General features: G+C 47.5%; 2 protein-coding genes across 5 annotated transcripts; both read right to left on the reverse strand.

Moving 5' to 3' along the window:
- Positions 1-3054: 3054 nt before the first annotated feature.
- rnf212 (ring finger protein 212) lies at positions 3055-8894 on the reverse strand. 4 transcript variants are annotated; one of them, XM_040175213.2, is made up of 14 exons: positions 8742-8894; positions 8531-8626; positions 8241-8357; positions 7849-7910; positions 7681-7755; positions 7473-7529; positions 7300-7358; positions 7138-7197; positions 6245-6309; positions 5513-5579; positions 4565-4607; positions 4403-4457; positions 3560-3629; positions 3055-3347 (listed from the first exon to the last, which is right to left on the reverse strand). In XM_040175213.2, the coding sequence occupies exons 3-14, from the start codon at positions 8347-8349 to the stop codon at positions 3209-3211; spliced, it is 861 nt and encodes a 286-aa protein (XP_040031147.2). In that variant the 5' UTR covers positions 8350-8357; positions 8531-8626; positions 8742-8894; the 3' UTR covers positions 3055-3208. The 4 variants fall into 4 exon arrangements, with proteins under 4 accessions (XP_040031147.2, XP_040031150.2, XP_077957858.1 ...); XM_040175216.2 differs by adding an exon at positions 8435-8503 and having other exon boundaries at positions 8614-8884; XM_078101732.1 differs by lacking the exon at positions 8531-8626 and having other exon boundaries at positions 8742-8886.
- Positions 8895-9426: 532 nt separating this feature from the next.
- LOC120818275 (transmembrane emp24 domain-containing protein 11) lies at positions 9427-11167 on the reverse strand. The gene is made up of 5 exons (XM_040175217.2): positions 10924-11167; positions 10556-10647; positions 10265-10390; positions 10025-10171; positions 9427-9944 (listed from the first exon to the last, which is right to left on the reverse strand). The coding sequence occupies exons 1-5, from the start codon at positions 11054-11056 to the stop codon at positions 9795-9797; spliced, it is 648 nt and encodes a 215-aa protein (XP_040031151.2). The 5' UTR covers positions 11057-11167; the 3' UTR covers positions 9427-9794.
- Between the last annotated feature and the right edge of the window lie 1790 nt (positions 11168-12957).

Below are 12957 nucleotides of genomic sequence, written 5' to 3' on the forward strand. Positions count from 1 at the left end.
TGTGTGTGTGTGCGTGTGCTGAAGAGAGAATGAGTGGTCCAGGTCACGCATCCTCACCTGTTCCTCTTTGACTCATTCAGCTCTCTTCCACTTCAGTGTAACACACCTGGTGGCCTCGTGCGTCCAGCGACGAGTCGGCTTTTTCGCTGCTGTTGCAGAGCAGCAGATGTGAACAGACGTGTGTGTGTGTGTGTGTGTGTGTGTCTTCACTCACAGCAGAGGAATGCGCGCTGGAGATGTGACGGGCTGAGAAGGACTACGGCGCCACCTACAGGCCGGCCGGCTAAACGTCTGGTCAGAGCAGCTGCAGCAGCTTTCATGTTACTGAACAATAATTTCAAAAGGAGAGATTTGTGTTCCTGGAAAAGACATTTCACTCATTGATTGATTCCTAAAATTAATCTGAGCAAGAATTTATTTTGTGATACTAACAAAAGTACAGTATATTATGGTGGAGGAAATGAATGCTATCATCTATTATGTGGTGAAACCCTGTTACATTTTTATACATTCAATAAAAAATATATTTTGTTTAGATTCCAAAAAATGTATGTTTTAATTTAATATTTTTTTGTAAAAACAAAACAGGATGATATTATCAGCACAATATGTTTTGCATGAAAGGCAATTTATTTTAAAGTAATAACATCCAGCATAAAACTACCTCAGCTGCCACCAGGGAAAGAACATGTGACTCTTTCATTATAATATAACTCCATACAATACCAAAACATGTCATATGGATTGATTCATTCCCATAGTTTCTATCTGCAGGATATCTTGTAGGGAAAAAGTAACATCATTTTCTCCATTATTAAATCATTTTCTTTGCAAATCATCTCATTAGATTGATCTTGCACTGCTTTAAACCATTAACAATATTAGATCTACGTGAAATGTTTGCACTTCATGATTTTAACTTTTATTCATTCGGGGTCAAACACCACGAGGAACTCGCTCTGTGGCCCTCAGAGACAAATAGCTGCGGTGTGAAATCACTTAGTTCGTGCTGCGTCTTGCCTAGAGGGGATTACACTTACACCACCAAAGGGTACAAGAGGGAAATACTGAGTGACAAAGTGTGAAATCTGGATCAGATTAAGAGAGAAGCCTCTCTCTCTCTCTCTCTCTCTCTCTCACACACACACACACACACACACACACACACACACAAGACGGAGACGGAGGCACCGGGAGCGAGGGAGGGGTGAACAAGCTGTGGGAACATGCTGCTGAATAATTACCTCTGACATCAGAATAGTTTTCTTTGGTTCTCTGAAGTGGCAGAGCTCATTTGTACAGCCTGGAGGCATGCAGGGTGTGTGTGTGCGTGTGTGTGTGTGTGTGCGTGTGTGTGTGTGCGTGTGCTCATAAGGGAGCGATTGCTCTGATTTACTCGTCTCTCTGTCACAGTGTGACAGCGTGACAGCTCGGCCGGCCCCAGGGAGCCATTTCTCTCTTAAGTGGACCGTAGGAAACAGGAAACGACCTCAGATCCCAGCGAAGCGCTGAGGAGGATCGGCGGTACAATCACGCACACGCACACATGCTAGTCGGGGCCTGAACATAGCGTGTGCAAACCCTGAGCGCACCACACGCACGGTCACACCTGAGCCCTCTTCAATCGTCACCATTCAACAGCCTGACAAGCGGGGACAATGGAGGCCGAGCCGCGGAGGAGAGGGCGGACCTGCCTCAACACATCTGGCCGTCCTCGCCGCCCGCGTCGGCTTTCCCCCGCCGAGGACTTCAGGTGGTGTCGTGTTTCTGTGCGGCTACAATTCGCTTCGCCTTCACTTGCAGCTGTTTTGTAACAAGACGTGAGGGCGGAATGCCGAGTCATGTTACTGCAGTGGCGAGCAGCGGGGCCGCGGGGGCGGAGCCTCCGGGTGAGGGGGCTTTTCTCCACGCCACTCCAGCATTTTGTCTGTCAACCTCCAAGGTTGTTGCACCCAATAATGGAGGTGATTCTGGTGACCCTAATCCCGGTTTACCTTTGCACATGAACAGGTGCTGCAGAGTGAGCGGGGCGTCATTTTGTGCCTCGGGCGAGCAGCTCGAGAGGCTCTGTGGGTCCAGGGGGTCTGTGGGTCCAGGGGGTCTGTGGGTCCAGGGGGTCTGGGGGTCAGGAGGCTCTGTGGGTCCAGGGGGTCTGGGGGTCAGGAGGCTCTGTGGGTCGAGGGGTTCTGTGGGTCGAGGGGTTCTGTGGGTCGAGGGGTTTTGTGGGTCAGGAGGGTCTGTGGGTCGAGGGGCTCTGTGGGTCGAGGGGCTCTGTGGGTCAGGAGGGTCTGTGGGTCAGGAGGGTCTGTGGGTCAGGAGGGTCTGTGGGTCGAGGGGCTCTGTGGGTCGAGGGGCTCTGTGGGTCGAGGGGCTCTGTGGGTCGAGGGGCTCTGTGGGTCTGGGGTTCTGTGGGTCTGGGGTTCTGTGGGTCGAGGGGCTCTGTGGGTCTGGGGTTCTGTGGGTCGAGGGGCTCTGTGGGTCGAGGGGCTCTGTGGGTCGAGGGGCTCTGTGGGTCGAGGGGTTCTGTGGGTCGAGGGGTTCTGTGGGTCGAGGGGTTTTGTGGGTCAGGAGGGTCTGTGGGTCGAGGGGCTCTGTGGGTCGAGGGGCTCTGTGGGTCGAGGGGCTCTGTGGGTCGAGGGGCTCTGTGGGTCGAGGGGCTCTGTGGGTCAGGAGGGTCTGTGGGTCAGGAGGGTCTGTGGGTCGAGGGGCTCTGTGGGTCGAGGGGTTCTGTGGGTCGAGGGGCTCTGTGGGTCAGGAGGGTCTGTGGGTCAGGAGGGTCTGTGGGTCGAGGGGCTCTGTGGGTCTGGGGTTCTGTGGGTCGAGGGGCTCTGTGGGTCTGGGGTTCTGTGGGTCTGGGGTTCTGTGGGTCGAGGGGCTCTGTGGGTCTGGGGTTCTGTGGGTCTGGGGTTCTGTGGGTCTGGGGTTCTGTGGGTCGAGGGGTGCTGGTCTCTCTGCTGAAAGGCTTCACCGCCTCAAACCACCAGCTAAAGGACTGCAGCGCTAACGGATTACGCACCAGTGGCTCCACGTGTCATTTAAAGCAGACCAGGCTAATGTCAGTATGACATCACTTTAATTGATTGTGAGCCAATTCACCAAAACAGAATCCGGGTTCAGCATCATTCAAGTCGGACACATCTCATTTCACCAGGGAACCCAGTGGTTAAAACAACATCGTAAATAGCTCCTCACACACATTCATGACAGCTCAGGTGTGTGTTGGATTGCGGGGAGGGCTGACCAGGGAGGACAGGTGTCTGAAGGAGGAGAGGGGCTTGATGAAGGGAGACTTCTGTCCAGAACTTTGGCCGTAGGAAGTGTCTGTCATCGGAGATCCATGGAAACGGCTGATGGAGGAGAGGAGAGAGGAAAGGACAGCGAGGAAGGAGAAAAGAGGACATGCGAGGAAAGGAGAGGAGGAAACAGTTTATTTTCCCTCCATTCGTATTTTCTTTCTCATGGTCATGAAATAAGCAGCATCTCATTGCTCTTTCTGTCCGTACTTACAGCTTGAATAGCGTATTTTATGAATGAATAATAAATAACAGTAATAAGTCACCTGACTGTGGCCGAGCGAGCTGAGTGGTGGACCGTCATGTTCTGGCTGGAGGGCCTGTGAGGGACGGTGCCTAAACACCAAAAAAACAAAAGCCCTGAGGTCCACCGTCTCTAACATGCGCACGTAGAAGGATGTAAAATGCCTGAGATACTTGTGGGTCATCGTGTGTTTCTTCCACCACCTCACTTGGAAACTAAATAAGCGCCTGAATCGTCTCACACACACTAATGCAGATGCTTCAACGCGGACCACACGTACGCATCCACAGAGCTTCATTGTAGACGCCACATTAACCCGAACCCGCAAAAACAATACATTTAATTATCTGCGCCCAATAAGTCTGCTGCTGCGAGGGAAATATTGTGATTTCCTTCCACACGATAATCGTCTCAGCACAGATTTAGTGAGGATCTGCACAGTCCGATTAACGTCACCTATCTGCCACAGTGGAGGTCCACTCCTTTTAAGGAACTAAATGGCATAATCAGAGAGGATGAGCTCAGTAGGCGTAATCCTAAACACAGCAGCAGCTAACATCTGTGCTGGGTTAATCCCCGTGGGTGGTACACGGTGTCTATAACCGCCCAACAAGGCTGCAGGACGCCTCTGTCAGCTTATAAAGGTGCAATTATCTTGTTTATGAACCACCGGCACTTTATTGTGTTGTATCCAAGGTAACATAACACACGGGATTTAGCAGGACGTCCAATACTATTACACTGTGAACCCAATAGTATAGTATACATGATGCATAAAGTAGATCAGAGGTTATGAGCTCCGGTTGACGCAGTGAAGTTCTTCCTGTGATGAGAACTGAGAACAGAAGCTGTGTGACGAACGCACCCATGCGGCCGTCCTGCGGAGGACTGATGAGGGACAGTCTGGGGCCCGGCTTCGGCTGTAACACAACAATCACTAGTCACCACCGAGGGCTCTCATACGCTACATTACTCAAACTGCACAGCAGCAAAGGAAGCTTCCTGCCGGGGAAGTGATGACGCTTACTTTTCTGAACAGGCTCCTTTCATCCAGGTCCACGTTTTCAGAGCTGCAAGACACGAGAGCACGTTGGTCTCAGGACGAGGGCCTAACTGTGTAGTTTCACTCCAAAGAAAGATATTCACCTTATGAGATGCTAACGTTTACTTTTTAGAAGAATGCAAAAAACATCTTTCTCCAACTTTACAGATTAATTTTTAAAATGTGACACCAGGAGGCGATTAATCTCATGCTAGATTTTTATTCATAAAAAAAAATGCACATCATTTTTGTCGTATTTGATCCAGATGAGTTCCTTAACCGATTATTTTTTACTGCATTTGATTTGTTTTGACAAAAATATATTTTAGGAATAGTATTAGATAGTTGTTCCAATGTTGTATTTCACATGAAAACATCACGCACAATTCTCTGAAACTTGAGAACAACTGCAAAGTATTCATATGTTGATTTTGGGAGTCAGATTTTTAATTAAATTCAGCATCTAATATCCAAATATTTTGAGAATAATCCCTGTTAAAATTCCTTTCAAATAATCAATTTACTCTTTAAATAAAAACCACAATTGAGCCTGCCGGCCCGGCGGTGATTCTGTAACTGGGGTTAATATCCGCCGTCCATCATCTACTCGCTCAGCAAAACCTAAAGTCCCAGTGGATAAAACAACATTTGCGCAGACATTCAGCCCTGTGTCAACGGTGTCTAGGAAACCCAACGGGGAATCCTGACTAAACCCGACCAAAGCTCAGCCTTTCCCTGTGTGTGTGTGTGTAGATAACCGCGGGGCAACCACACAGCAGCTAAAGCTAACATAAGAGGTCGGGGCTGAGCTCGGGATATCGCCTGTTTGCACGGCGGAACGCCGCCCCGCGTTCTCCCTCCCCGCGCTCTCTGCGGAGAGGCGATGAGGGGCAGAGACACGCGAGGTGAGGAGGTGCGAGGGCCGATACTCACATGTTAGTCGCTGAGGAGTGTCTCGAGAGCGACGCGGGGGAGCTGTAGGGGATCTGCAGGACGGACGCTAAAGCCAGAGAAGCATTAGTACAGGGAATGTGTGAATAAATACGCGGGTGAAGGGACGCGGGCCACTTTCATGTCAGTGGCCTCATTCGCCTTTTGACATCGATAAGCCAATGATGCTTTTCTTTTCTTTTGTAGAACAAGTGTTATTCTTGATTTGCTTGTCTAAAGGTTTAAAGCGCAGCTTCGCTAATGCGATACTTTTTAATTGACGCTAATTAGCTTAATTTGGGGAGCAAATCCGGTATTCCCATAAATAGCTTAACCCACTCTTCCCGTTCTCGAGTACGTGTTCTAAAAGGCCTCCCTCCCAACCCTCCTCTTTTCTCTCCCCCTCTTGTTATACGGTTTTTTGAAGGGCCCTGAAGGGGTCCAACGTAGCCCCCCACAACCCACCCGACCACCGGACGGAATCCACCAACGGTCCGTTCTCTCACGTTAGACGCATTCAGTGGATGCCGTGGTCCTTGTGAGTGAATTATTTAGAATCACTCGTCCAGTCTCAAAGTATATTCTTCCACACCTCCAACTCTATTTTATCAGTCTTTGGGTGGAGGAATACTCAATTTTAGAAAGTAATAAAACGTGTTCTGCAAACCGTCATTGAGTTGAGAAGAATATAACATTGTGTACAACGAGTAAAAACCGTGTGAAGTGTTTTTTCACCTGACTTGCGTCCATGCGGCGGGAAGTAACTGTGCATCTTCTGAGGCACTGATGAAACTCTGGCACTGGAACGGTAATAACAGAGATTAATCAGCTGGTGGTCGGTTCGAATCCCACGATGCGACACGGTGACGACTCTCCTCCCTCACGCTGGACAAATGACTTGTAATCACAACTCAGAGCCTCCCCCCCTTTAATTATTTCGCTCATAAATCACGAGTGACTGATGAACATCTCTATGAAGATAACAGTGCAGACTTTAACGTGCATATCTTTGTGTGATCCAAAACCTCTACTCATTGCATGCATTTTTAAACCTCTGACTAACTGGACGTTGCTCCGTGGTGTTTCCAGGAGGAGCTGTGCCAGAAGTGACACCTGGTGAGCAGAGAGGAATAACGGCCCGCTTGTTGTAAATTACTTTATAGCCTAAAGCGTGCCAAACTGAAAGAGGCCATTTCATTTAAAATCATTACAGGTTTAAGTAGCTGCAGAGATCATCGTCGAGGCTAATTTTAGTCTTTCACGAGCATGACGATTATTGATGCAGTGGGACGTCTAATGTTTAAATCCTCTGCGAATGACGGATGCTGCAAACATAAGCCAAATGCTTTTTAGTAAACACTTTGAAAATACATTTTTCAGGTCTTTTGGAAAATATATTATATCACACAGAAGAGTAGCTGGAAGTAGGAGAATCTGACAGTAAGGTTTACAAGGATTAAAAAAAAAATTACCTACAAAAATATGTATTAATAGTTTTAGGGGTCTCAAATCTTGGAAATCAATGAAAGTGTAATAAATAAAAGACGCACTTCAGGAGTTAAACCCATTATGACAACATCAGCGTGTTTGAATATAATCGTTGTAAAAGGATCTCCTCCCTGCTGTACCTCTGATGCTGAAGAGAGTTTTCCAGCTTGGAGATGTAGGCGCTCTGTTCATTCAGCTTCCTTCATGAAAGGGTCAGAAATAAATAACAAAAGCACCCAGATCGTCACAAGCATAAAAGAAACAAGTGTGAAAATGCACTACAGACTTGTGGTTTAACTTACTTTGCCATCTGCTGCATTTCTTGCTTCATCTTGACTAATACTTCCTGTAAATTCTCATTCTGCAATTGATAAAATGCTTGTTGGTGCAGTTGTAAGGCAACATCATGCTGTAAGACATGTTTTTATACATTTATATAAACTGTATGTTTATATCTTTATGGCAGTAATATCACCCTTTGCTGGTAATGAGTCAGCAGCCTCTTCTGATGTCTTGCCTGGAACATTATAACCTAAGAAAAAGAAGTCTGCATTTCTACATATTGCGATAAAGTTAAACATGAAATCAATCGTGTTGGAGTGACTGAGGCAGACAGATCGGATGTAACAGCAGTTAACCAGACGGTTTTCCACATTCTACGATGAGATTGAAAATGAGCACACTTTGATGATTTCCGTGGTGTTCTTGGTGGCCACACAGTTGATGTCGGAGAACAGCGCCTTCACCTCCGAACTGCTCTGAAACAAAAGACATTTCACGCGGCCGTGACGCGACGCCAGGACGCAGATCTGGAGTCATTACAGGTATCCGGTGAGGAGAGAGGTGCTTACTTTGTCAGACAGCGGTGATACTTGGCATTTGGAACTGCATATTAAACACTTCCCTGGGTTGCCTGAACACAAAATTGCAATTACACGTGGATGAAAACACGAGACAAATTTGAGACTCATACTGAATAGAGGACACGTAGACTCAATCGAATAAAGGGACGCAGCAGTGGGGGACAGAGGGACTTCCAGGAGGCCCAAACCGACAATGCAGATGATCGGTAAGGGAAAATGTGCCCAACGTTATCCGAGATGCCACACCTGGTGTAAAGGTGAGTCGTCCGCTCCGCAGTGTCACCTGACGTCCAACAGATGTCCCTGTTTAATCACTGTTTAATCCCGGTTCATCGGCCTGCCCGACGCGTTTAGAGGCGCCTCAGTGAGCTTGCGTGTACCTTTTTGATAACAGGTGTTGCAGACGACGTGGCCGCAGGTTGTGACGGCCAGGTGTGTGTCCGCCCCGGGGCACCGGAAGCAGGAGTTGCAGCGGACCCAGTAAGACATCTGAGGACCTGAAGGACAGATGAGCGTCAACTGACTTTAACTTGTTTTAGCTATCAGGGTTAGTTTGTTGTTAGCAAATTATCACCTTTTATTTAGCCCCTTTCTGCACTTATACCTCTTATATCTACCTCGTTTCTACAGCAGCGTTAAGAGCCTGTAAATGTAGTTAACGTTACGTTACCTGCGGTGTCCCGCTGCCAGCGGAGCAGGGTGCGGTACAACGTTAGCTAGCGAGCTAACGTTAGCTAGTTTAACGGCAAATACCTGCAGCGGAGTTCTGAAAAGTAACGTCACGAGCGGCCTTTTTTTTAAATCCAAGTTAATTCAATTAAAGTTACATAACCACACTGCCAGTCTAACTGGGTTACATATTCACTATATAGTGAACTAACCTTGCTAACTTGGCCAGAACATTACGCAGTCGGCCCTGCGTGAAAAACACCAGGGTTGTAAGCTAAGTGGCTAGCTGTTAGCTAACGTCCCCTCTGGTAGAGCGTCACCGAGCGGGAGGCGAGTTAAGTAACGTTACCGCTATGCGCTGTTTAAGAAGATTCAAGTTCGTTATTTTATTAACAATATGTTTTTAAATGGTTATAATCACAAAACATTCAGTTAAATTACATTTATTTTTTTCACATATTATCATGTTGTGTTGGACACATTTATACATGTTTACAGCAGTTTAAACAGTATAACAGATACTACAGTTAAATCCACCCTAATGCAATGTGGCTTCATGAGACTAGAACGCGTTTATAAGAACCCTTTAGAAATATAGTACTTTCTGGCAAGATTCTCCAGTTTATACACAAACAAAACATTTTTAAAGTGGTGCTGGTGTTTTTTTTTCATCCGTCGCAAATCCTTGCAACATTATTTTGGCCAAGTTCAGTTTTTAATCCTATGTGCTTTTTGATTTTAAATTGATAAAAGGCGTAGGGTTTGTGTCATGGACCGAGAGGTCACCGGTGACCTAGGTCAGAGGTCATCATGAAAGAACGCACGAAGCGAACGAACGTGATCAAAAATTGGACGCCCGGTTGGGGACATCTGGAAGGATTCAGCCACACAACTTCTCTCGTTCTGGTAGATTTATTTGTCAGATCACAGGTCGAGTATCAGCGCTGCGTTTGCAAAGGCAGGAGCCGTTCTGTCGGCCGGAAGAACAACCGACTAACATCACGAAGAACATTATGTTTTATATTTCTTGTAAGATATAAAGGGAAATATTTCTATTGGCCCTAAACTGGCGTCGAGGAGGAGCAGGTCCTCTCGCCGCAACACAAGATCCAATCACATGCAACGTGTGGTCTCCTAACATTAATGTGTGTTGTGCGGTGCCTGGTGGGTCTCTAACGTCTCGTCCTTATCAGACCTGCGTCTGCCTGGTTGGAACTTTCTGCTTTCCCTCTGACCTCCCTAAAAACGTTTTTGATTATCAATCATCAGACCAGCTTCTTGGCGATGAAGAAGTCTTTGAGTCGTTTCATCTGCCAGAAACCGACTGACAGCAGAACGGAGGTCTGCACCACGGCCCACCACAGCACTTTACCGTTGGTGTCCTCGCTGATCTCACGAAACAGCTCCTCTTTCTCCTGAATGAAAGAAGAGAACACGCGATGTCATACTACGGGGCCGGTATCTCTGCAGACTCCACGGGGAAGTCCTCGTTTACCCTCTGGTACTCCTGTTGCCTGGTGATGTACGTCATCTGATCTATGAGATGTCTCAGGCTGTTCTCCAAGATCTCCATGTTGTTTTCGGTCTTGCCGGTGTTGTGGTCAATCGGGTGTTCTCCCATCTGAACATCCAAATTTAGCTTCTGTGAAAAATAAGGGGTTGATAGAATCAAATAAACAGGTGTTGGACTGTTTACTTTGTAAATACATGGTGTGTTTGTGTCCGTAGGTCTCACCAGCCTCGCTCCAGCAAAGACGGCAAACCTCGTGGAGTTGGTTTGGAAGCAAAGGTGGTGCTGACCAGAGGCGTGAGCTGTGAAGGTGAATTTACCAAATTTACTGTAGCGTTTGGACATCAGAACCTAGAGAGCAGGAAAGACACGGTCAAGGCAACGCTTCCTCATCTGTGGCTCAGCGACATTGAGACGTGTTTTTGTCTTTTTGGCTCAGGCCCGTGGAAGAGGAGAAGGAAGGGATGGCTTTGTGGTCCTGGCCTGACGACGTCAGTTCCCCTGTGAGTTCAGTACCTCCGCGTTTGGGTCTCTGACGGTCACAGTGACGCCGAAATGAGGCGAGTGGGAGAACGCCTTCAAATCCCAAGGCTCCAACAGGAAGTGACCTGAAGGAGAAGCACCGTGTCCTGTGAGTGCATTCACATACACAACGTCGTTCTAAAACAAACATTAGATCAAGCATGAAGAGGGATTGGACACATGAACTTGTATACCAATCAGTTATGTCCAAGACGTAGGACAGGAAGAGACACGACAGCCGGGACGTGCATTGGACATCAATGCGTGAATCAAGAAGCACGTGGCCTTCCATCGGTTAGCTGGTCAGCTGTGTTGACACCGTAAACGACTCTCAGGATGACCGTTCCCTCTCCAGGACTCACCGGTGACCAGCGTGTCTTCAGGAACCTCCTCGATGATGCACTTTTCCTCCTGCTCCCCGAGGTCAAAGTACATGGCTGCTGCTGCCGACACCAGGTAACACTGGAGGAGAACGCCGATGCCTCGCAAACTCATTCTCACTGAACTGTTCAGCTACTCGCACGTGATGGCTTTTGAATCGAACTACAGGTCGAGGTGTTTTTCTACGACTATCGCTGCGCTGACGTTGCCTGCAGCATAGAGGGGGAGGTCTGAGTGTGGGAAACACACAGGTGCTGCTTTGTGTGACGAGACGTTCCGCTGGTCATGTGACCGGGAGCCAATAGAAAAGCTGCAGGAGATAAGATTCATTTCTACAGATGACGAGCAGTGTGCGGATAATACACAAATGTTGTCATTTTACAGATAATAATGACCAATTAGTATGATGATGGTGCTTATTTGCTCTGCGTTTACGACACCAAATGGAAAGTGATGGAAGCCAAACTGAGCTTTAAAAATCAATAGAAGAGCAAGTAACAGTTCCATCTCACACTGAAGCTGGGGATGGTTGATCTCGACAAATGCACTTCTCACTTTTAATTAAGACACTTTGATTTGTCCTTTTAAACTTTAACCTTTTAAGGAGTAAGAATTACTACCGTTATATTGTCTTTTACTACAGTAAGAGATCCCAGCGGCTTTGGAAAGTGCAATCCAACCGGTTCCGTACGCCAGTTGCTTCATGCCAGGGGTGTCCAAACTTTTTTTCCCAGACGTGAGGTATACTGCCTCCCTAATGCACTAAAATTGGCTAAATCGGTCCAATGCAGGCAAATTACGTTTGATAATTGAATATGTTTGAAGAAAAAAAGCCTCCATTAGTAGATTTTCATTTTATTTTTGGCAGGTCATTCTTCTTCAGGTGGTTTTTATTGGTTCTTAGGGAGATGATCCCCCTGCATTGTCCTGCACGAAGTGAGAGACAAGAACAGAAATAGGGGATTTGGATATTTCAAGCTTATTACACAAATAAATTATTGGGATTGTTACCACGGCAAATGAAAACTGTATATTTTTAACTCCTCTGTAATGGGAGAATGTTGCGCTCAGTGGGAGCAGGGATGCTGCGCTTTGGTCCAAAGGACAGCTGGCAGGTCGGGAGGAGGTTTGGTGGTTGAGATGCTGTCGGCGTGATGTATGTATGTTGAGCCCAACAGACTCATTGTCTGTCATTCGCTTTGCGTGGCGCCTCATCAGAGGAAACTTGGGCTTTTCCAAGCTCCGGTAGAAGTCCGCAGGGACGAGAAGCTGATGCTGATTCTTTAGAAAATCATCGCACTGAATTTCGATCAGTTCTAATTGCTGACTCTCCTCCACTTCTTCTGCATCCGTTGAAAACGGAGCCGCAAACGGTGTGATTTCCTTCTCAATGACAGAAAAGTCTTGGAAGCGCTGTGACTGAATTCTTTCAGCAGAGCAGAGTTTGGCATTTGGAAGTGCGCTGCGTTGAAGATTCGCAGTTGTTACTCGAAGAGACGGAGCTTCACACGGAATGCGTTCATGCGTGCATGCAGCTGTGGTACCAGCTGCTCTCGTTCAGGGCGTCGAGATGATCAGTGAGATCAACTAAAAAAAAGCCGGGTCTGCCAACCATAACCCCTTTCTTTCAAAAACATGTCGATATTTGAATAAAACCGCTGCAGCGCCGAGCCGCTGAGCCAGCGCACTTCAAAGTAGGTCCCGTATTCAGCAACGCTCGAAATTCTCTGTGCTAAAGCCATCGTGCATGAGTTATGTTGACAGTTTTCACAACTGAGAGACGGTGGCGCATCGAGTACGGCGGGCGCGCCAGGAACCGCAGGGTTGGCGGTTCAAACCCGGGTTAAACGCACGGAACAATTTCCTGTATGTGTAAAGTAAAAATGTCTTCTTCTTCTTCTTCAATACAGCTTAAAAATGGATGGTGGGCCGCAGTGGGCCCGCGGGCCGTAGTTTGGACACCCCTGCCTTATGCAAACCCAAGATGAGGTCACTTTTAGAGTAAACCCCCGCAC

The sequence above is a fragment of the Gasterosteus aculeatus genome, chromosome 4, assembly GCF_964276395.1.
Source record: "Gasterosteus aculeatus chromosome 4, fGasAcu3.hap1.1, whole genome shotgun sequence".
NCBI lineage: Eukaryota > Metazoa > Chordata > Actinopteri > Perciformes > Gasterosteidae > Gasterosteus > Gasterosteus aculeatus.

What these genes read in the sequence shown, in the direction of transcription:
- rnf212 (XM_040175213.2), bottom strand. Translation starts at nt 8,349, where the DNA reads ATGTCTTACTGGGTCCGCTGCAACTCCTGCTTCCGGTGCCCCGGGGCG. An exon ending in GCCGCATGGACGCAAGTCAG is followed by an intron (nt 5,580 to 6,244) that starts GTGAAAAAACAC and finishes CTCTGGCTTTAG; the next exon opens with CGTCCGTCCTGCAGATCCCC. An exon ending in TCCGCAGGACGGCCGCATGG is followed by an intron (nt 3,630 to 4,402) that starts GTGCGTTCGTCA and finishes TTTGGTGTTTAG; the next exon opens with GCACCGTCCCTCACAGGCCC.
- LOC120818275 (XM_040175217.2), bottom strand. Translation starts at nt 11,056, where the DNA reads ATGAGTTTGCGAGGCATCGGCGTTCTCCTCCAGTGTTACCTGGTGTCG. An exon ending in TCAGAGACCCAAACGCGGAG is followed by an intron (nt 10,391 to 10,555) that starts GTACTGAACTCA and finishes CCTGCTCTCTAG; the next exon opens with GTTCTGATGTCCAAACGCTA. An exon ending in TCTTTGCTGGAGCGAGGCTG is followed by an intron (nt 10,172 to 10,264) that starts GTGAGACCTACG and finishes TATTTTTCACAG; the next exon opens with AAGCTAAATTTGGATGTTCA.